We start from the raw sequence: 24,177 nt of genomic DNA on the forward strand, positions 1-24,177 counted from the left end.
AAGCCAGAGGTAGGGCAACTGCCTTTGAAGTTGCAATGCCTGAACGCCAGGCAGTGCTGGGCCTGCATTGCCATGTCTGCTCCAGACGGTGTTTTTTTCATGGCTCAATACTCTGCTTTTCAGTTCTCAGAAATGCGGGTACTGGGATGTGCAGTGATTTGCAATATGAAGAGCTCCCGGTCATACTGGTGGGAGTGATGAAGTGTTATGGTTTTCCCATATCCAGCCTGCCAAGCTGATTTCTTCGCCAGGGCTGTTAATTTTTTGCTCGCTCTTTGCCCATGAGAAGTCCAGAGGTGCAATTCAGTTAGTTCTACTACAACCCGCAGAGCGGGGAAGAAGGATGGCCGCTATATCCTTGTGCATTCTTTCAGTGACAAAGAACTTAGCTGTTAGGAACAGTGGTGAAATTAAATAACCGAATAAGAGGGTGAAGATAGAACCACACTTCCTGACAAAATTCCTCACCTGCAGCAATACATCATCGGTATTTCAGAATGCCCTTAACCATTGCACAGACACTGCTTAGACAGACACCCACCGGTGTCTGGCATACCAGGCTATGAAGAGTGATGGTCTTGAGGACTGAGAACAGCATTTTGATCTGAGGTCAATTGTAGTATTTGTATCTGCAGTGCGATATAAAGAAGTGTCTCAGAATTTTCCCATTTTCTCCACGGCCGCAACCTTGCTAAGAAAAACCTTTGCACAAGCAAATCCACGCGGCCCTTTCTGCTCTGCTCATTTCTTGCCTGACCCCAGCAGAGGATGCGGGTCCTTGTTGTAGGCAGTCAGTCTGCTGAAGAAATCCACATTATCAGGTGTCTGAATGTGTGAGGATGTTCTGCCCACCATTTCCGTTCAATTTTCGGATAAATCAAAAATATTGGAACAAGTCTGAAGGACTAAAGATTATGTGGACTTTAACATATAGATTTTTCCCTGATATGTTGCAGGAACTGCGTTATATTAAGGCGTCTAACTAACTGCAAAGCTGCGACAGGGAAATGGGGGGAGCGAAGGTAATGTCCATTATGTTTCCATAGATCATGTTTTAACTGAGATAGATGGAATTTATTATTAACATTGATTAATTCCATTTTACACTTTCTGCTTTTTCATATTTTAATGAAAGCATTTCTAACTTCAAGCAAAAATATGGTTCTGTGAGTGCACTACACTGAATTACCTGCAACTTCTGATTTAACAATCTTAAAAATTTTAAACGAAGCTAATGCTGGAGAAGAGAGGATATAGTCCCATGCTAGGCATTTTACCTTTGAAGACCAAAATTTTTTTGGTCCAGTTTAATCTCATTCTTTCATGAGCAAATCCACAAAAATTAGGGCAGTGAAATTATAGATTTCACTGGGGCGTTGTTTTCGGTTACTTAAAATATACCAGCTTGGATGTGCCACTGCTCTGAGAAATTTAGCTGAGTCAATCTGTGCTCTGGTTTATTCTCTTGGGCAGTGGGATTATGGCTCTCAGACTTCCCAGATGAGGCCCTGAAACAACTTCACAGACAATGGACTGGTCCTTGCTTGCCACCCTCCTTTGGCCAGGCTTTCTGCAGGGGAAGCATGGCTGGCCTCCCAGGTTGTTTCTTGTTATTTTCCTTTTGGACCCTTCGTGCAGGGATAAAGGAAGAGATGGATCAGCGACATGTGTTGTTGGAGGTGTCCTGGTGATTCCTGGCAGTCACAAATAGAACACAGCACTGCTGAGTCCCTGTCCTCCTTTTGCATTACTGCACTACCTTTCCTCTGCCTTTACAGAAACTTCTCCAAACCTTCCGTCTTAGCTCTCCTTCTTGAAAAGATGCTAATCCCCTAACCCATGTTCTCCCTCTCTCCTCTTCCAGCATACACAAGTACACCTGGTTACATTTATAATCCAGCTGTCGGCCTTACAGATGTGTTGACTAATAATTAAACCTAAATCTGCTAAAGCACAAGGCTTTACATGTTAATTTGCTTGGTGTATAAAGAGGCTGTTTTGGCTTACACTGCTGACAGCGGTCCCCACACGTTTATATGGTTAAGGTTTATCAGCATCTCATTTTCTTCAATACTAAAACTCGCATTTAAATCTGACGCATTTGCCAAAATTATTTTAGGACCTGACCTTCACATCCTGGGGTGTATAAGCCCTCCAAAGAAAATCCCTCCGTCCAACTGGCTCAGCTCTGATGTGGCTGGTGCGGTTCCCATCCCGAGCGAAGTCTGTCACAGCTGTCACCGTCAGCGTGGCTGCTGCACAGCTGCTTCCCGAGCAGGGCACCCGCAACAGATCCACCTGGCATGCCGAAAGGGCGATGTCTGGGGGCCCCGGGAGCTGGCTATCTGGAATGAACACCAACACCAGGTCTGACAAGAGTCACCCAAACAGTTGCCTGTACCCAGTTTACTGTCCCATAGAAAGTTTCACATTCTGGGACCCGCATGCCTTGAAATCAGATGGGGTTTGCATGAAGGAGGCTGTGACTGACTGGATCCAACATCCCTCTGCACATTTCACCCTGCTTTCCCCACCCACCCCCTTCAGCAGACAGTTTACTGAAACTCAGTGGTGCTTTGCTTTCCACAGGTGCTAATATTTCTGGCATGACAGTTTTATCTTTATGGGTTCATGCTCAGGGAATGAAGATGAGTAGTTCTTATGACAAAGAAAGAGATGAGTCTATGTTTCTGGAAAACATTTATCTTTCACCAGCTTTATTATAAGGAGGTATCTGCTGGGAGTTATTTAGTTTAAGATAAACAGAATTTTTTATCTGGAAAGAGAGAGTTCTGGAGTCAGCTTTTAGTGAACTTTGGCTCCACGACAGGAAGGCAAATGCAGCAGATTTGTATTTGTATTTTTGGCTTAGCTAGGTCATGGTGCTTTACTTTCTAATCTGTAAAATTATGGTAGTTTTATTTCTATCTTTTACAGAGGCATTGTGAGGATAAATTCACTAAAGGAATGTGGAAAAGTAGTAAGTGGCGGTGGTACTGGCTATGTAAGTATCTGGGATGGAGAAGGAAGTGATGGGTGGTGACAAAATCAATATGGCAATGGCAACCCAAGTTGTTCATGCAGCTCTGCCTCTGCACATTGTATTTTTCCTAAAGGGACCACTTCTAGTAGCAGGACCCATGGTGTCTGCTTCTCTTGGGTCCTGATTCTTCATGCTGAGGTCTCAGGTAAAGGACAAACCTGGATTTACATTTCCGTAGATGTGGTTTTTATTTACAAACACTGAATTGTAGTAGCATTTGGTTCTGAGCCACCTGGTATGCATTTTACACAGTGTGTGTCTGCTCCTCAAGAAGTCGCCCAATCCTTCATTAATCCTTTGGTAGGTTAAAAATGAAATCATGGCCCTACTGAAGCCAGTCAGAATCTCACTGCTGATTTCAGGAGCACCAGGGTTTGTGCCGAGTATTTGGTTTTCTGTCCCAGACCATTAATTATTAGCTGATAAGAACAAAGTTCTAGAAATGGTGGCAATGTAATTAATCTGATATGTAAATAAGTGATTTTCATATCGTTCTTCCCATTTGTAGAACTGCTTAATAGTTTATAGGAGATGACATTCAAGTATTTTAAAATAGTATTTCTAACATGATCAAATAATCAATGTTTTATTACTTATGGAAAAGACTCATAAAATATAGTTTAAATTAACCCTGTAGAGTTCTGTAGGAACTGAACTAAAAGCCTAGAAAAATTTATAGGACATTATTTCTCATATCAAATCCTTAAAGGCTGCCTCACATCTTAGAGAAAAGTCCTGGCTCACTTTCAAGGTTCTTGATTCAATTAAATTGGAGGATTCCATGAGGAATAGCTATTGCCATTACAGCCCCATGAGCTGTGCTCACAATCTAGAACAAAAGTTTAAAATCAAAGAAAATCTTCTTGTCAAAATAGTAATGATAAACTTAACAGAAGCCAAACTCCAGTGCCTCTGCTGTGCCTTGGCATTCATTATGATATTGTCTGAACTTGGAGAGATATTTCTGTGCTTGTAATTAGCTTTCTTATCACTTATTCCCTACATAATTAGCACAACAGTGTTGTTATATGCATTCAGTCAGACAAGGAGCTCGTCAGTTAATTTATTCGGTTTAAATGAATCTCAGCTAAAATAGTTTTTCTTTTCAATCCATAGCACTGTGGCCACAACTACGCTTTTCAGAAGCCCACAGTTTTCCCTCAGATAAAATAATAGACCCTAAAGACTATAAAGGCACAAAACAAACATGCTGTTATGCAAACACCCAGCAGCAGGTACTCAGCCTTAAATATATATAGGTGTCTCATAAATATACCATAAATTGATCATAAAGGGCCCAAGTGTCATCCAAGGAAATAGCCTCAGGATGGAGCAATCAGGGGCTAGGGCTGGTTGTTAGTTTAAGCTGCAGAAATGAGTTGATTAAAACGAAGGGAAATTCTTCATTTCAGTGACAACTTCCTTCGAAGATTAGTTAATTGGTCGAGCTGTGACTCCATCCTGGCACCTGCTGGCACCGACACATCAAGCCCACTGATGGCTTGAAAATAAAACTCCTTCTGCAAGTCTTGCCTCACTTCTTTCTTCCACTCAAATGCGCCTTGTGGGACTGTAGAAGACCTTGGCAAGGGGTCAGCCTCAGTCTCCGAGATCTATCTATCCATCTCTCTCTCTCTCTATATATATATATATCTGAGACAGATCCGATCTATCGAACAAAACCTCCTCCACCTGAGAGCTCCTGGACCACGCATTCATTGTCCATGAGATTTTGAAAGGCTTTATCAATGCCTAAGAAAATGTGTATTAAAAATATGCCTTTGACAGTTTATGTGAGGCATTCTCATTCGCTCCTCTTGAACGATAGGTATGTGAGTTGCCCGGAGCCTGTGGGGATGTCCCACCACACACCAGCCTGCACTCTTGGCTCCCTCAGCACCTAAGGAACTCTGTTCCCACGAGCTCAGCGGATGTTTGCCTAATGGACTGGTAGAGGCTGAGCCAAAAGTGATACGTAGAACAGAGCAGCACTGAGCCATGGAGAAAACAGAGCAGCACTGAGCCATGGAGAAATGCAAAGTACTCCACGTGCCAGAGCCAACACAGCTGCTGAAACCATAAGGTGCCGTTCAGTTTAAGATCATTGTGTTATGGTGCCATTTGAATTATTTTTTTCTTTTGTCTAAGCGCTTGGCTGATGATAGGGAGAGAAAGGAGAGGGATTTAGAAAGGGAAGAATATTCACAAATTACTTGGGCTTTGCCAACATTTTTTTGGGGCTGGCTTTTTGTGGGTAGAGAAACTGTGGCTGCAATCCTCTAAACATTTTCTGATTAGGTCACTTGTAGAAGAGAAATAAATGCCTTGTTAGAAAGAGGGTTGGGTGTTTTATTTAGTGCAAATGGAAAGTAAATATGTATGTATGTATGTATGTATGCCTCCCTTGGTTAGGCATGGTATTCCATCAGATTAACTGAAGGTAAGCATTTACTGATTAAAAGGGCAAGAATTTTCTTAGTGACATTGTCAGTGTTTTCAAGTAAAAAATAATACTTTTAGAAAGACAGTGATATATAAGAAAGATTTTTTTCTTCTCTATAGAGTTAGACAAAAATTGTAAGCCAGCAAAAGAAAGAAAAAAAAGGCTTCAGTACACATTTACTGAATAATAAATCTGCAGGTGAGCTTCTTATTGATAATTAATGAAATTATTCTACCTAAGACCATTCTTGCTACAAAAACTTAAAATGGAATTTTATACTCCTGGAATTTAAAATAACTTCTTCTACTCCTAGTTATTTCATCCATAAATCTCAACGGACTCTTGTTCAGTTTGTTGCTAGTCAGATTATTTTTTTGTCCTCAAAAACATGTGTGATATTATAATTTATTTTATTTTGCAAACAAATGTATGGCCTGGTTTGTTGATTTTATAGCTTCTGCCCTTTGTTGCTATTCACATCTTATAATTTCCATAAGATTTCATTGTAACATAAATACAGGAAAAAATAATCACATTGATTTGATACTGATATATAAAACTCTTACCCAAATCCTGAGTACTTAGCTGCAAAGTAATTTTACAGGAATCATCCTGCCCAGGACAGGCAATGGGTACAGTGCTTAGAATGGTCAAAACATGCTCTTTGCCATCCTCTGCAATTTGTAGTGATTCAGGTAAAAACTGGAAATAAGAAAATAATTTTTAGAACACTGACAGATTAATTAGGCAATACTGGTATTTATGAAATGTTGAGTGTTTTAATCAATTACAAAAATACATAATTGCTTGTAAAGTAATAATAATCTTTGTAATAATCTTTGTAATCATGATCTTCAACTTCATAAGATGAACTTGCTGAAATACTGTAACACTTGGCAGTTAAGAAAATGTTTGCAATTGTCATACATAGTGCCTGATTGCTTCTCCTAATCTCAAAACAGGTTTTTGTTCAGCCTGAAATAGCATGATACCATAGAATTTATTAATTTTTAATGTTCCTTGTTAAAATGAGCTCCAGTTCCAATGCACTAGGAGAATAAACATGGCCTGGAGTATGGCATCACCTCATGATCATGGACTCTGTGTTTGTACTCTGCCCCCAGTGCAAAGTGAACGCAATCTTTGCCCAGTTCCCCTTTCCTGCTATGGGTGGAGGAAGGATTTCTCTGTACATGACATACTGCATCTTCAGTGGCCAGGGAAAGAGCTTGGGTTGTGCCATTTCTGTCTGGCTGTTTTCCCGGGGCAAGAGCAGAAGGAGCACTCAGGGCTAGTCAGAAATGGGAATTTCTATTCCCTGGGAAATTCTGGCATTTCCAAAAAAATACCCAAACTGTTCTTCAAACTTTGCACAGAATGGGCTGGCAGAGTTTTCAAACACCATTCATGGAGGCAGGGAGCTTATATACTCAGATCTCGAAATCTCCTGGACTGCCAGACTGACAGTCTAATCCTCGAGTGGGATTAGACCTGTTTTTTGCACTCAGTGCGCATCATCTCCAGCAATTTGTGTTTTAAGAAGATGATGGATAAAAAGTCATTTTTGTCTCTACTTTATTCTGGTTTAGTTACAACAAAATTCTGCATCCTTCTAGGTGTGCGCTCCCATTATACATAGACGCGAGAACACTTTGGGGTGTATTTACTAGAAGATGTAGTTTTGCACATTCTTTCTGGTGCATTAGTGTCAACACCTGCACATGGTGCTGATGGGTGCTTCAGGGCGTTTTACAAACAGGCTGAAAGCCATTTTCTCAAAGCAAACATAAAAGTACACTGGTTATGATGATCAGGGCTTATGTTTCCGTGTCTTGTTTTTCAATGCATGTCAGATAATGTATAAATATACCCTAGGGACATGCCAAGTCAGTAAATCAGGGCCATCTGCATTACCTTAATCCCGGCATAGAAACCTTTGCTCTCTTCAGGCAGTGACTGCTGCTCAGGAGCGTCCCTCGTAAAAGCAGTGACAGTGCAAAAGATCTGTAAGAAATAAACAGCATATGCTATGGCTTTTCTTGAACAAAATTTGTATAATTATTAATTTTCCTGTTGATCAGAGTTGTTAAATTTCCTACTGTTGAAACATATTTGGGGGGTTTAGGTTTTAAAAATGTTTATGCATAAATCTTGAGATTTGGAAGAATTTGTGATGCATTTAATAAGCTAAGAAACATGGCTTCTGTCTCAACAATTAGTAACACTGAATGCTTACAATGTGTTTTCCTCTGCATGTTTTCAAGCACCTTGGTTAGTGATATTAACTCATTTTAATTAGAGAGAATTACATTGTTCAGAGATGTTACTGTCAGGATTAGGATATTAGCCCTTGGGATCCCAGACTTCAGTCTGACCACTGCATCAAATATCCTCTCTGTGTACCATGTTTGTAAGCATTTTTTTTTTTAAATTTAAATTAGTTTGACAGTCATCTGGACTCAGAAACTGTGTCAGCAATATAAGAAGCTCCTTTTTTTTTTTTTTCTTTTTGCATTATGGAAGATGATGCAGATGTGTCCACTGGGTACATATTATATATAAAAAAAAAAATATAAAAAAATTCTTCCAGAACAAAACCTCCACCAAACACAATGTACCAGGCCATTTATGGTTTATTCCTAGCACAGTCACGCAACCTGTATCTCTGCTGAGCCCGCACACCATCTGCCATCTTAATGTTTCGTTGGTTCCAGAAAACCCAAACTGCTAACATAATTTCTAGGATCATAAGTTTAAACTACAGAAATTTTCCTTCAAGCAAACGACAACAGGCTCTGCAATTGTACTTCTGAATTTTTTGGGGGGCCTCCTCTTAGAAATGAAGTAACAGATTGTGACATACTAAATCAATTCCAAATAGTCAGATGGCATCTTCATAGCTATTGCCTTTTTTAAACCTTGAGTAACCCGTGAGAAGGAGTTGGACCAATCTAATTTATTTTCCATTGTGATAAACTCCTTTGGACGGGTTTTGCAGCACCCCTCCCTGGCCATGCTGCTCTTGCTAGCTCTCACCTGCTGGCTCAGGCACAATCCTCATGACCAGTATCAGCAAAACAGGCTCAAAACCAGGATGTTCCCAGATTCATGTGATCCTACAGGGATGAGCCACACAGCACTCTGGAATATTTTTTTACCACCCTAAAAATCCCTCTTTCTTACCATCAAGTCATAAGTTTCCTCCAAAATGAAGAATCCTCTTTCCTAACTTATTTATGCCCAATGGAAGTGCCCCAACAGCAGCACAGCATCATTTGTATGGCTATGGGAAAAATCCAGTTTTCTGTGCTCTTTAGGTGGATTGTTTCCAGTCCTAGCTCACCCCCAGACTTATGTGACCTGGGGGCTATTTTTACGTTCATGAAGTTTCTCACTCTTTTGCCAACAGCTCCAGCCAGTTTAGCCCAGTGAAAATTGTGTCATTCACTACATTAACTAGATGGAAGCTTTGAGGTCATACTGGGTGTACTGGGGGAAAAAAGACACAGACCTCACAGAGATAATTTACAGTTAAAATTCCTCAGATACTTCATAGTTAACCAGTTTGCATCCAAAGGAGAACAAGTCATTGTCTCCTCAAGGTAATAAACCCCTGTTAATATTAGATATTTATTTTCTGCAAGCATTCCCTAAAGGCCTGTGTGCAGCTTACAGACTTTTCAAAACAGTTCTGCTGGGGAGGCAGGAGGAGAGCATTGATCTTCCTCCTGCTGCTTCTCCTACAGCTGCCACGGGGAGAGTCTGCAAAACAGGGATCTGACAAGGCAGTGACAACAGAGGAAGAGTTCGGGTAACATATATTCCCTCTATTAAAAAATAATAAATAATACCAATCCCCTTGCAGAGCTCATTGAGTAAATCAAATGCACCTGCATTGCAGATACTATATTAACACTTGCTGGGCTGTTGGCACTTTTGCCTTCAATGTTTTTTTTACCCAAAATGTTGGTACAGAGACTTGGCAGCGCGCTCCTGCCAAGGGGGGAGCTGTAATGAGGGGAAGCAGCGCACACGCCAGGATGCCTGGCACCGACAGAGGCATATCCTGGTGATCTTCCCCCAAGTGACATCCCAGGAAATGTCAGAGCCCAGGTTCATTCCCTGCGAGCATTGTATGTTCTCACATATATATTTTAGAGGTATATTTTATTGATAAAGCACTGAACATAAAAAAAAAAAAAAAAAAGACTCTGTAATGATACACTGAGATATTCTTAGACTATCAGTCCCTTCCTGTTCTATCTTCAGCGCTTTTGGAGATTAGCACAAACTTTGCAAATTTGAAATGTACGGACAGCCTTCATGAGTTACTTTTCATTTCTGTCTTTTCTATCATCCCTCTTCTTGTAGCGCCTTTACCTTGTTAGGTGCACACTCCACGATCGGCAGATATGTTCATTGGCTGCTGAGCTACGGGCTGACAGTTTGTCACACAATTACGATGATAGTCACTCCGAGGAGGGTTTTTTTTTGCCTTCAGCTAAATACTAGCTTTTTTCTCTAGTTCAGTAATCAACTTTTTCTTTCTCTCCCCCATTCCCCCATCTCAGGATGCAGACTTTTTGAAGCAAAGAGATAAAAGCATCATTGACAGCAGTATGCTGATGGCCGTGACAGGTTAGGCAGTATTTTTCCACAAATTCATCGGATCTGCTAAAAAAAATCAAATTATATTTTTTTCATCATCCCTTTTAAAGAGACAGAAACATAAGGGTGCCCTCGGACAGGATGACCAGATTGGTTCTGGGTGTGGGCAGCTCCCTTTCCCCCATCTGCTGGCAATCTTCCCATAGGGCAAAAAACTACTTCTAGGCACAAAATCCTGATCGAAAAAGGCCCTAGTAACTGAGATAACTAACTAACTTTTTCCTCTCTTGTGTATTGGAGCAGAGTTCCACCTTTACAGGGACTCAGATTCCTTCCCGGTTTGCCATGGCCCCCCTAAGCAGCATATTTAGCTAAAAACAGAATTCAGTCATTAATCTGGTGAGGGTCAGGTAGCTTGGGAAACAGTTTGGGAAAGGATTTTAATCCTAGGACCTGTCACCATCTTCGGCAAATTTCCCTCTAACAACTTGCACATCAAAACGTCAGGTTTCTTTTCCCCAGGGCTCTCAGAATCCAAAGCTCCCCTGAATTGGTTGTTTATACTCATTTTGATCATAAAACCACCTCCAGTTTCACCCTTTTTCTATACCCCTAATTACTCCTGAACATAGCACAGGGAATGTGGGCTGGGCTGTGGAGGGGATGCTGGCTGGTGCATCCAGCATGGCCATGCCTCCAGTTCCATCAGGCTCTCCCAGCCACGCTCAGGTAAGGGGTTGGGTACCCCAAGTTCTGTGATCAAACCCCATCCCTGCCGACCAGTCAGGGAGCTGGGAAGGCTCCTAGGCTTGCCAGATAATTTAGGGAGCTCTCAGGATGGCCAACCTCAACAAGGTGTTTCTCAAAGCACTGGCAGAGGCGGTGCCACCACCCAGCTAGATCGTGTCCCAGGGGCAACAGCACTTGTCCCCAAAATGGGAAGAGCTGGCAGACGGGAGTACTGGGTTTGGATCTGCCCATTAGGACTTCTTGCATGATTTCTCACCAGAGAAAATGAGGAAATTCATGTGCTGGTCACCGGCTGCAGTCCCCACTTGCTCCCCTAGTGCAGCCTGTGCCCTGGGGCTGGGATGCTCCCTTGGGAAGGGCAGGACATTCCTGCAGCCCACAGTGGGAGGACCCAATTCCCGTCTCTCCAGCAAGCACTGGAGCTGTATTGCAGTGCCAGAGGCCCCGCAGTGACAACAGCAATGGGTTAAAGTTGAAATATCTGCCTTTACTGGTATTGATCTTTCAAAGATTAAGTACAGCCAGGTACCTCTCGGTAGGAGCTGAAAGCCTGGATTAAAATGTAGATGGAGGCACTTTCCTGACCCAGACATTCAATCTCCTGAGAGGTGTGGGAATTCAGGGATGCCTCCAGTCAGTAATTTATGTTGCCCACCCATGGGAAGCTCCCTTCTCAACTTTTTAGGGATACCTGCTGCTTCCCACTGACTAGGCAGGGAAGCCTGCATGCTGCTGGTAGGGTGCAGGTGCCTCACCTGTGGGTGGTTAACCCTGCCACCTCCAGGATGGGATCTACCCTCCCAGCTACCTCGCCCATGTCAAAAGGCAGGCTGGGGCTGCAAGGGTGAGTCACCTGGCTGGCAGGCGAAGGGTTGGGCAGGGAATGGATCATGCCAGGTGAAAGGGTGTCACATGATGGCTATCAGGACCTCAGAGCTGCCATTGTCTGCTCTATTAAGCACTAATGGCCTGGGGTTATAAAACCTAGAGGAGCTGCTCTACCAGGAGCTGGGGAGTGCATGTGTGTGGGAGGGAGTTGTGGAGTACAGTCTTGATGAAAAGAGCAGAAGATGAGCAGAGCTGAAGGGTGGCATTTCTATGCAAGCCGGAGGGGGGAAAATTACTTCTTGTTAGCCTGAAGATGTGATCTGGCTGTAGGGATTTGCAGAAAGTGGTAGGAACAAAGCCTCTGGAGAGGTTTTGCAGAATAGTTAGCAGGAAAGGGAAAGTAGGGAGAAAGTGATTTTGAGTTAGATAATAAACTAGACATTAAAGATTTTTGAACACCTGTTGTTCCCTGTGATGGGCTGTTGGATGCAGAAGGGAGCTGGTGCAGCAGTGTGACCTGACAGTGCCAAAAGTCTGGCTCTAGTCACTTTGCTACTTGCTATGTTAAAAAAAAGCATCTCTTCCCAGTTGCCACGTGGCCGAACAGTACGTGGAGGCTGACTGTAGGCCATTCATCTCCGAAGGAAAGTCATTTTGCCAGGGTAGTAGTAGGGTGTCTTATCAGCTGCAGAGTTTTGCTCATCATCTCTCTGACCATTTCTGCTTTAAAACCTTTGTTCAAGGCCACCCGGAGCTCTGTTTCTACAAGGATGCTCTTCATTTGCTTCCTGAAGGTTGAGAAGGGAGTTGTAAACTCAAGTGTGACCTACAAACAGGCAGGTATTCCTGTTTCTGTGGCTGATTTTGTCAAGTCCAGTGGTTGGGATGAAATTGGTATTTAAGCAGGGTGAAGTTTAACCCCTCTTCCTTTGTAGAGGGAAAATTAGTTATTTTATATTTCGAGGCACTAATTTACAGTCTTTCTGGCTGGGGCACGTTCTTCTGCTGTTGCAGAGTGCCATGCAAAGCAGCCATGCAGCTGAGAAAAGCCACCTTTACTTAAACATTTTTCTTTTACAATGTGCATCATAGTTTAAGTATGGTCACAATTGCTCCTCGCCATATGAACTTTTGGATTGCTGTGCTGGGCAAAATCTGCAAGGTTTTCTTCTAAACACCTTTATTTCTTAGCATAACTCATTACTCACAGTGTGCTGCTATAATTTATAGATGGCTGTGCCTCGAGGAATGAAATGACCTCTGTCACTATCGCATAAATAAGGCTTAGGAATGCCGGGATTTTCATATCAGATGGAGTAGGCTTCTTTCAGTGTTTATATAGAAATAGTGGCGTGTTATAGATTTATTTAAGGCTGCAATAGTTTGGTGAACATTATGCTGCCAACTTTACTGTCTGAAGTAACAAAATTGGAGGCCAAAGATGGGGGAGAAAAGCACACATGATGGCTATTAAAAAATAACTGGCTCTCTAGTCAATACAAGTTCAGAAATGTTGGCCAGTAAATCAACTCTCCTCTAAGGTTTGACTGTGTATTAAAATATGTCAATAGATATTCTATTATGTGACTAACCTATTACCTGGAGACTTTTTTGGCAGATAAAAAATAGCGTAGGTATCAGTCACCCAAAAGATGATTTTTTAAAAAAAAAAAATCTTTTCACTTGGCTGAAGGGTTTTTTATCAAGAAATGAACAAAGATGCTGATTTCAGGCTATGAAAGCATTGAAACCAAATTCAGGCTACTTGCAGTTAGACAATGTACAGGTTAAAAAAAGCAAACAGTTTTCTAAATGCTGCAGATTCTGCAACCTAGGGGACAAATTCTGCTCTGAATGCACCCTGGCAGTGTACAGCTGTGGGGGCCCTCCCACTGGGTTCTGCATGGAGAAAGGGAAAGAGAATTGCGAAGTGCCTCCGATTCATTTTCTCCTCTCTGATGCTGCTTTTGTCAGTGAGGATCTGGCCTTCCTTTAAATCTGCCTGAGAAAAAAAGCCTTCCATCTGCGTTTTTCATGGGCAGGTGGAAGTTCCAAACTACCTCTGTGTGGTGGAGTTTGGTCCCCACGATCTGGCTCTCCATTGAGTGGCATTACCTTTCTGTTGCGGTGGCCCTACCAATACTTACTAAGGTGCTTCAGATTTACACTGGAGGTGAAAGGAGAGTCTACCCCTCTGTGACTCTTGTTAGACACCTACAGTGGGACAGCAAACTCAGTAAAATGCTTTTTTAAAATCTTTATTATTTAAAACCGAATTCTCAGTTACAGCTGAGGCTTCATTGCTTAGTTTTCACCAGTGATGATTTATGGATAATTATAATTAGTCAAATAGGCCATGAAGACCTTTAAAAAAAATCTAGCAAGGAAGAGAACATTTTAGTCTCACTAAACCCACTAAATTAAACATGTAGTTTCAGCAGAGGACAAAGAAGGGCTTACTGGAAATTTAATATAATAAAAATGGTCTTATAAAAATTTGGTGATGCTAGTAGTTAACAGAACTATATTTTTACTCTGAATCCCTCAGGATTGTTAGAACTAGATTTGAAGTGATTGCAAGTGAAATTATTTTGATGAAAATATCTCTTCATAACACAAACTTGTCTTAAACTGGCAGAATTGTCTGCCTCGTTATATGGTAAGTGAGGGCAGTATCAGTCAGATTCTGAGCTCAGGAGGCATAGTTATGTGGAGAAATGAGAAAAACTACCTAGATTGTGCTGCTGTTAGAAATGACTCATACTTTCAAGAACTGGAAAAAGCTTATTCACATTTCTTAAATATCTTAAATATCTCAAAGAAGAGCTGCAAAATGCCAGGACTATTTTCAACCTACTTTTAACACAAGGCCATTATCCGTGTTTATTCTTTCAGTTCATTGTAGCAGCAATAATGGCTCTCTGCCTATAAAAGTTATGAACCTAATTTAACTTTAGAAGTCTTGTTTCTCTACCATGAAAGGCCATGAATTCATACACGAGTCAATTTTTTTCACATCTTGTATTGGCTTCTGTTTTGTTGTTGTTGAAACTAGCTCTGTGTTGCTATGTAAGCCATCAAATATACTTCTTAAAGATTGTTTTGTAATGAACTCTATCTTTCAGTATGCTATTGAACCAAGAATTTGGAATCAGAGAGGCAGAACACCATGAAAAAGACCATAAAATAAACCTCCTTCTATTTTAAAATGTACTGCCTTTCTTTTCTGTAAAAAGATGTTATTGTGTCTCTGGTCCGTGAGTATAAAAATTACTGAGTGCATATAGCTGAGCCTGCCTCTATGGCGATTTTTTGCTGCTGCAAGACACAAAAAATGCTAAGCAAAAATTGGCTCAGGCTCGTGTACCTACTACTCATACCAACTTCATGACATTCAAGCTGTACGTGCAAATGTTGGAGTTGCCTTTAGAAAACAGTAAAATGGATAGCTTCCATGAACTCACTGCAATTCAAAGCAATATGGATCCTGAGTTTGGTAAATACTAGGTAATGACCCTGTTGCAAAACAGTTTCAGTTTGGTTTTTGGTGGGTGGTTTTTTTTTTTTGGTTTTGTTTTTTTGGTTTTTTTCAGTAGTTGTAAGGATGAATGAGGAGTGGCATTAGTAAAAACACAACAAAGATTTAATAAAAGGATGTGATTCGTCTGAGTGTTTAAACCTTTTTTGATGAAGGCAGGGTCGCATTACCGTGTCTCCCAATCTGAGATTTATGCCGTTCATCTCTATGTAGGAAAATGACTCCAGGGTGGTTTCATGCTGAATCTGCTCTTTCTTGCCAGGGGTGGAGAGGCGCGACCAGCCCACCGTGTACTGCAGAGGCAGTGGTGAGGGGGGGCGGCTGAAACTGCACTTCAGGTGGACGCAACCTTGCACAAGCTCAGGAGTTATCACTGGTTGCAAAGCCAAGCTGGTGAGTTTTTCTGGAAGCAGGAAACAAAAGGAGGATGTAGCACAGCATGTTCTTTTAATATTACAATTGTTCACTCAACAAGAAGATTTCAGTATAACTAAACACGAGAGAAACGGTACATTTTGTATTCATGTGATTTGATTATTAACTATGCAAGCAAGAAAATGTATTTCATATGAAATGCAAAAAATTGCTAATTGTGTACTGACTAACTATTGTTGTTGTAATATTTGACCTCGAGTTTTTTAATACTTTTTTTTTCAGTAAGAGAAATGTTATTGAAATGAAGCACTCGGATTAATACAAATTAATTACTCTGGCAAAGGCCATCAGCTTTGCATTCCCCTGAAGCGCAGTCTTTTGATCCAAGTTTTGCAATAAGTGCAGAAGAGATATGAGAAATCATTATGTTGCAGAGGTAAACCGACTCTCAGAGAGCACTCAGCCCACATTGACATGCTGCAAAGATCCTTCCCAGGCTGTTCTGGGATGTACCTACGCTGAGCCTGCTCAGTATAGTCTGCCTCTGCCCAGAATAATGCCATTGCTCTAAAAATACAGCCTGCTTCCTATAGGCTCCAACGAGTAATGAAGTCTGAAACTTTTCTTCTGTTTAAACTCACCTAAAAAGTAGAAACAAAAAGCTGTATAATACAGTAGGTGATGCTCTTTCATCTCTAGAGACCTGGGCTCAAACAGAACAGGAAGCTGGTTCAGATGCTTTGAAAGGATAAATTAAGTTTTTTGGAGGATTATAGAAAACATTATAGAAGCCCAAGAGATTAAGGTATGACGCTGTTATAGCAGAACGAAGAACCAATATGTTAACATCTGTCCAGGGCAAATAAAAAGAGGAAAGGAAAAGAAACAAGTTTCTTAAAACATGAATAAGGTCCAGTTGTTTATATCCTTTTCTCTTTGGTTCCTAAGGGAAGCTGCCTTAAACCGTGGCTTACATCATGCCTTTCTGCAGAAAATTATTCAGAAGGACAAAGTTAGGTGATCAGCTCATGGGAGGATGTGAGCAGAATTGCAAACATGTACATGGCTTTTCCCAGCCGTGGCCTTTCTGCCAAGCTAGGAAGCTTTAAATTCATTTTGTTTTGCAGCTCAGAAGTGCTGAGCGGGGTCCTGTCCCCCCGCCTCCAGAGGATGGGGCTGGGGGATTGACCTGGGCCAGAAGCTGTGCCGATGCCAGCTGGACCTGGCTCGGGGGCTCTGCAGAGGCTCCTGTGGTGCAATGTTCACAGCTGAATTTAAGACCATGAGTTAACAACTCCCAGGAAAAAAACTTCGGGTTTGGATGTTTTCCATTCAATATGTGGTACCCGCAAAAACACCCTAAAGGCAAGAAGTTAAAGACTTGGGAGAGTTGGACCTCACTGAAATACGTGGGGAAAAAAAGGTGAGAGCTTCAACTGCAGTGGTAAGAAAAAAGCAGAAAGTTGTTGGTTTGGGATAGATGGGAAGTGATAAACTTTCTTTTATGAGAAATGCAGCAGATTTACATTACTAAACAAGTATGGATCAACAGAAAACACAAACCTAATCATCTAAAAGGTATTGGTCAAAAATTCTTCAAACAGGGGTAGTGGAAATCTTCTAGTCTTTAAAAAAGCCAAGCTTAAACTGGAAAATGACTATATTCAGTTAAAAAGTAATTTCCAAGAAAGAATCATGGAAATTAAAGAACAGTTTCGTTTATTTTAATAGATATTTTATTTCAAATAGTGAAATATCTCAATTTCTTTGAGCCTTTTTCCTCCCTTTTCTTCATGTGGGCATGTTAAAATATTGACAAAGACAAGAAAGTAGATCTCTCTCTCTTTAAAATTTAAGCGTGAATTTTGCCTGATTGAAAGGTGATAACCCTGGTTTCTCAGTGTGCCATGTCTCTATCCAAAAATGCTGAAAGGAAAGTATAGAGGTAATGTTATTTCCTTTTGAGAAAGAACTGTCTTTTCTAACTAAATCACGTGAACATGCTCCAAAGTTCAGAAGGTTTAACTGAGTGAGCAATTGCTTTCTGCTATTCATTTGTTTCCTAGCTACCAAACAGCGCCTAGATCTCTTGTAGTAGGCTGAAAATTATTTCTGACTAGAGTAATTATATAAATGTCATGAAAAAGATGTTATCAGTTTGGTTTTCTTTCCTTCCAGAATTTCAGAATTTTTTACTTTTTTTGGAGGGGGGCGTGGGGGATACCAGATTACTGAAGATACCTTACATACAGTGCCTAAATAAACCCAGGCGCCTCTGCTCACTAGCTCTGCAACTTCGAGCCAAAGTGGAGCCAAAGACAGTAGGAAAGGTTACATGTGAACTGTAACCAAGCAAAGAACACTTCGGTAATACACACCAGATTACATTTTGCACCAGTAATAATAGCTGTTCTTCAGGAACACCTTGGACTGCCATTGATTTGTTTTCTACACGGTCTGCATTTCACTGGGAGTGCTGCTTGACTTGCAAGGTCACAGAGATGTGCATTACAATCCCAGGACCCTCAAGCACACAGCCAGAGAGCCATGTGCGATCTTATTGATAAACACTTGAGTGATCCTCACCTTCGGCACAGTAGCCCATGCATCCTTGAGTGGGCTGCAGGAGGTACACAAAGAAGCTGCCGCAGTTCCTGACGGCGACGGGTATCCGAAACAAGCAGCAGTCCTTGGTGCCCCCGAAGACCTGCCAGGTAGCACAGGCTGTGAGCCGCTTGCTCTCGCCAGGAACCGGCAGGGATTCAGACTTCAGCGACAGCCACACTGGAGCTTGTGTCCCGCATTTGTTCATCTGAGGATGCACACAAAAGAAACAGTTTACAGCAAATGCGGTAAGACTCTGTGGAGAATCACTAAATCCCAAGAATTGGATTGTGGTGAACTTGGAGAGTCAGTGGAAAAAGCTGTGTAGGTGGGGATGAAAATGTCTTTGTCAGTTTAGAGGGGTGACTTTACACAGATAAAATTCTCAAAGAACACAATCACCAGATTTGAAAATATTTTCCTCTGGTTTTGGATGGTTTGTATGAAAAAGACAAAAGTATGTAAATAGGCTGGATCTCTGGGAAGCACGCTTTGGGCCACGTTGGCTGGACATTCTCATCCATGCTTTGTCTGTGGCGGGATAAAGCAAAGGCTGACAGAGCATGAGGGGCAAGAAGGTATTGAGACCACGCTGAAGCAGAAGACCGCTATGCTGAGAGCATCATACACCAGCACCTTCCTCCAAAACAGCTACAGCTTCAGCTGCTACTGTCCTGGCAGCTTCTGCTCTACCCCTCCAGCATGTACTGGACAGGTCTTTGGGGGCTGAGCTTATCCCTCATTCTTGTAAAGAAATATATCTGCAGGATATATGAAACAGATGTGCAGGATATATATGATTTGACCAAATTTTCTGGGGTTTTTGACCTTCAGGCTTCTAATTATTAACAGATTCCCTGAATACCCTGGACATAAGAAATCCCAAAGCAGAAAGAGTTGGTCCTAAGTGGTTTAAGCTACAGATGTTGGAAGTAGATGATCTTTAAGGTCCTTCCATCCAAACCATTCTTTGATTCTATGATTTTGAGTCACGTCTGGGAGAGGCTGCACCTTTCCTGACTTACAGGTGGATGTTCAGGCATTGCAGATCTGAATTGCCCTCTGTACCTGCCAGGCTCTTTCCACTGACTAAAGGAACTTAATTATCCAAATTGTCTTTAAATACCTCAGTGAGTACGTTAGGTATAATCAGAGCCTAATAAAATATACACAGCCAGTAACAATGGTAACTTGTTATTCTGCACCATTACATATCATTTGCCAGTATGCAAAGCACACAGATATTTGAGCTAAAGTTTGAAAATTATTACCAAATGCTGACAATAATTTACCCTCAGATGTCAGTCATGCTCTGCAGAGTGTGACTGATGCCATTGCTTTGTGTTTCTTCAGCCAGGGGCAGGGAACTATAATAGTCAGACTTGGACATGCTTCCCCCCAGTGTGAGCACTGGGCTATACATCACATTGGGGAAAAAAACCCCACCCACCATTTTTTTCCCATTGGGCCAGGTTTGCTGTTTCACTTTTTTTCAGATCAGGAGTTTGTGATGGCAGGGGAAGCGGTGAAAATCGAAGGACAAATTTATGAAGTCACGTGCCAGTGCCCTCCTGTAGTTTGGACGTTATCTGGGAGCTACGCAAGCCAGAAAGTAGGGATGGGGGAGTGGGGGCTGCACGCCCAGAAAAAGAAAGGTATTTGAAGAAAAGAAGGCATATGGCATGTCACAGTCTGATTTCCATTTGGAGCTACTTATTACCAGGCTTCTAAAAACAAAGTTTCTAGAGAGGAACCAGTAAAATTGTATAAAGTTGGGGGTTTTGCCCTTGGAAATGTGGCAGCAGCTGAGCAGAGGGGCTGATGCTGCCCTCCTGTTTGGGTGCCCCTGTCCACGGTGTCCTGTGGAAGGCTCTGGAGCTCATCTGGGGAGGAACAGCCAGCTAGAAGAGGGAATCAGCACAAAAATGCTTTTATGTGGAATTTTAGATTAATGCCTTCCCTCCCTTTACTTAAAAACCATGTTGTGTTTAACTTTTTGACAGATTTGTTCTGCTTATTTACTTACAGCTTTAAGGGGCACTGGTGTTTTCTGTGCTGGGAAAAAAAAGATTTGTGGTATCTTGGTGAACTCCTGACCTAGAGAGTGAGATCTGATGTCATGCTATCAAACGTACATTTTTGACATATGCTTGTAATGATACAGGAGAGCGGAGCAAGCATCATGCAAAGGAGGAGTGCTCAGAGGAAGAAGGATAGGCACGGAGAAAAGGACAGCAAGTGGAGCGCAGCTATCTCTCCTTCATACTCATGTCATCTTCCTGATGAGTTACTTGCACCTTGAATTTCCTCTTATTCCAGGTAACTGCTGACTTCAGTGCCTCTGCATGTGTGAGTAGAGATTGCTGGATCAAACTATTATTTTTCAAATTATATTAAAACAAGGATACTTGTGATTGTACCTTGCAAGTGTTTTGAACCCCACAAGCCAGAAAGAATTATGGTAGGGGGACAGAGCAGGAGAGATGAGTGAGCACTGGAACTCAGTGGATGCGTGCAAGCTCACAGAAAGCCTTGAAGGAAGATGGTTTGGTAAGGAGATACAGTGCAGCCTCCCCATCCCTTCCGCAGCACTCCCTGCTCCCGCTGACCCTGCGGCTGGCACTGGCACTCACTGGCCGAGGAGGAGGAAGGTGCTGGTGCTGCCCACCGTGCGAAGCATTCCCAGGGCTGCTAACACCCGCTGCAGGGGGCTGTTGCCACCACTTGCTGACAAGTGACTGCTTTGAGGTGACGATCTCCTGCAAATACTTGTGTTTCAAGGAGCGTTTGCACCCACGGCTGAAGAAACTGAGAAAATACTTTAACGATTTTCTGTAGAAGACCTTTTGCTACCCAAAATAGGCTGTTGTATCCATTCGCTGCTGCCTTTACCAGTGTAACTGGCCCCAAGATGTCAGTGCTGCTCCACTGCCAGTGCGACCACAGGGCTGCCTCTGGCCAGGCACCTAGGGTGCCTCAGTTTCCCTGGCTGCTCCCTGACCTTGGGCAAATCACTTACCCTTTGTGTACCTCTCTTCCTTATCTCTAACCCAGAGGCAGAAGTGGCTGAGATGGTAATAGTACTTCCCTGCCTTGCAGCAGTACTGAAAAGATAAGTTCATTAATGAGACACCTGTCTATCTGCTGTGCTGTGGGCCATGCAGATAAACAGGCAGATGCAAAGTGCAGTCTGGCTGTGAGAAGAGACAAAATGCGATCCCCATGTAAAAGGTGGGTCTGTGTCCCCTGTTTACAAATAGAGGGGAAAAAAAACCCAGGGGACAGTGATTTTCTCCCTCTTTGTATTTACCCTCCCCACAAGTCTGTGAACCATTTCAGTGCTGGAGAATGTATGGATTAGCATCCCTGATGTCAGCTGCAGGCCTTGTGTGCCGGCTTTCTGATAGCACCCCGGATTTGTTCTGGCAAACCTGAAACCATTTGAGCAATATAGTTTGTTTTGTAATGTGCACAAATTACAAACAATAATGAACCCTTTTGACTGATTTTGCATCTAGGAAGTCAGACTGTGAGAAAGCAAGTTTTTGTAAAAAGCTGTGTGTGATACAGTATTACAGGCTGGCTAAGGAAGAGTTTTGGTATAAATGAATTATTTCTGTTTTCCTGGCAGCTTTATGACATACATGCATTTATTTTCTGCTTTGAGCTACATGCTGTCCATCTGAGTTAGGCAAGTCGCCCCAGCTAACCGAAAGGATTTGCTGCATGAAGCCACTGTGAATTGGAAAACAGACCTGGAAAGGCAAGGGCAAAAGTATATTCATGTATTCAACTAATGGTAGAGATAAGAACAGAAAACCAACAAACTAAAAATATTTAGAAAAACATATCTAGGAGAAGAGACTTCAAAGAACTAAAATTTTCAAGTCTCAGCTGTGGCGTAATCAGCATTAAATTTTGCAGTAGTCATTTGGGAGAGCAACCAGAAAATTGAATACAGAGGCAGTAAATGATTGGCATTTAAGATATGGCATTTACCTGCAATAACTACAGTCACTGCTGCTCTAAGAATAGTATAAAACAGTGGGAATCTCATACCCCGTATTTCAGCAGCATTTCCAAAATGAAGAAGAGGAATTATGCGGCTGTCTCCACAGAAGAGTGAATTCCGCAAGCCTCTCGCAGGCAGGAGCTGGTTTGCTGGGAAGCCAGCGGTGTGGACTGGGCCGTGGCTTTGCTAGGGTTCTCCAGGTGATCTACATGCATCACACAGGCCGCACGGCAGTGCTGGTGCTGTGGTGTGCAAAATATCCCTGTTTCTCACTCAAAAGGGAAGCTACATGGCAGGAAGAGAAATAAGCTACAGTACCAGCAACACTGGAAAACGTGTGCATGCCCATAGCCCATCCATTTATTTCAGAGTATGCTGGTGGATCTAGCGAGAAATAGCTTCTCTCCCTAAAGATCCTGTGTCCTCTAGATGTCTTTAAGCAGTGTCCTTGCTGGTGAGCTGCAGGGATGTCTGATTAACACTCCATTTGAGAGATCACAAGCATTTGATTGCACCAGTTGACATGTTTACCTGGAATTGCAACTGGTCAATGCAATGGCAAGTCAGTGAAGTAGTGTCATCGTAAAGCTTACATTTAGGTCGCTCGGTGCATCTGCATTAGCTATCCAGCACGAAGCTTGCACAAAGGAGAACTTATCTAACACAAAAGGCAGGTTTTAGGTGGTTGCCAAGCTTCTGTAGTGCTCAGTATCCTTTCATACTTTATCCAGTTATAATTAAGTGGTGTTTTTAATCTTCAAAGCGTTTTATAAACCTTTACCTAATTAATCTTCCCAACACCTCTACGTGGCGGGTAAGCATTCGTTAAGTGTTTTCGATTCATAATTAGGCACCAGGTAATCATTTAAATAGTTCAGTTCAGAAAACCTAAATGAAAAAAAAAAATAGATTTGTTCTCCCTTTGTCAAAACAATAGGACAAACCATTATTGTTTGATCCAATGAAGTGTCCTTCCATTTAGTGGGGTTTGGAGAATCAACTAGTTTGATTGATTGAACACTAAGGTTCTTTATAATTGCGCAAAGAAATCAAGCTTGATTGTTCTTGTCACTTGGGTATTGCACTGAAATTATGCTGTTAAAAATAAGTAGCACCATATGTGAGAAATGCATTGTTTAATTAGATGGAGATGGAAGGCTTTTTGGTATACTATTGGTTGGCAGTTAAAGCATTGTGATTTTGCATCTGTCAGCCACTCAGAACTTTGTCTTAGGTTTTGAATTTCTTTGTAGTAAGTTAAAGTAAATAAGATTTTTTTATTTCAGGCTGAGGCTGAACTCCACAGAAATCAGTGTACGTCAGGAATATCTGTAGTAGCAATTAAGCCAGTGCCTGTCTTGTGTTTCTTTTAAGTACACACTTCTGAACAATAGAGGCTGTAATTGTAATTTCTACAGAAGGCTTTTTGTATGTCTGAAAAACAAACAAGAAAAACAAAATCTCCTTATACCTGCTATTATGATTTGGAATATTCACATATGCACATGAGAGAGAATTACAGGTGAAAGAACACCTTGAAAGTGTGACTTGCTTTTAAGTTCATAGAACAGTTGCAAATCAAAGTAGGATTAGATTCAGAGCAAAATAAAAATTGAAACAAAATAAAAAACAAATAGTATGCAGTCGAGCTATTGCATTTTGATTGCAAATATATGAAGTTCTACAACAGGTTAAGTAGAGGAGGAAATTAAACTGAATATGGGAAAAAGTAAATCTTCTCCAGGGGCTATATTAGGCATCATAGGCAGGTTAGATTTGACATGCTTTAACATGACCTTGTTTTATACACAAAGGATTAGCATTTAAGCCGATGTTTGAGCCTAGTATATATGTAAAAAAGTAAATTTATATTGTTAAAAATGCAACTGTTGAGAAAACACCAGCCTTGACTGCATAACATGTCCTTCTTATGTCACATTTACAGTGGTACATGAATTTAGAACATATACAAATTT

The 24,177-nt window shown here is 41.7% G+C and overlaps 1 protein-coding gene across 1 annotated transcript in view; it reads right to left on the reverse strand.

Moving 5' to 3' along the window:
* The window catches only part of LOC101920666 (von Willebrand factor D and EGF domain-containing protein-like), a 185,895-nt gene that overhangs the window by 117,855 nt on the left and 43,863 nt on the right, over positions 1 to 24,177 (reverse strand). The window contains exons 3-7 of the mRNA XM_013303196.3: positions 18,172 to 18,397; positions 15,381 to 15,613; positions 7,401 to 7,490; positions 6,053 to 6,188; positions 2,128 to 2,345 (exon numbers count right to left, since the gene is read on the reverse strand). Coding sequence (XP_013158650.3) covers positions 2,128 to 2,345; positions 6,053 to 6,188; positions 7,401 to 7,490; positions 15,381 to 15,613; positions 18,172 to 18,397 — 903 coding nt within the window. The remainder of the gene's footprint in view (positions 1 to 2,127; positions 2,346 to 6,052; positions 6,189 to 7,400; positions 7,491 to 15,380; positions 15,614 to 18,171; positions 18,398 to 24,177) is intronic.

This window comes from Falco peregrinus, chromosome 8 (genome assembly GCF_023634155.1).
Source record: "Falco peregrinus isolate bFalPer1 chromosome 8, bFalPer1.pri, whole genome shotgun sequence".
Classification (NCBI taxonomy): Eukaryota; Metazoa; Chordata; class Aves; order Falconiformes; family Falconidae; genus Falco; species Falco peregrinus.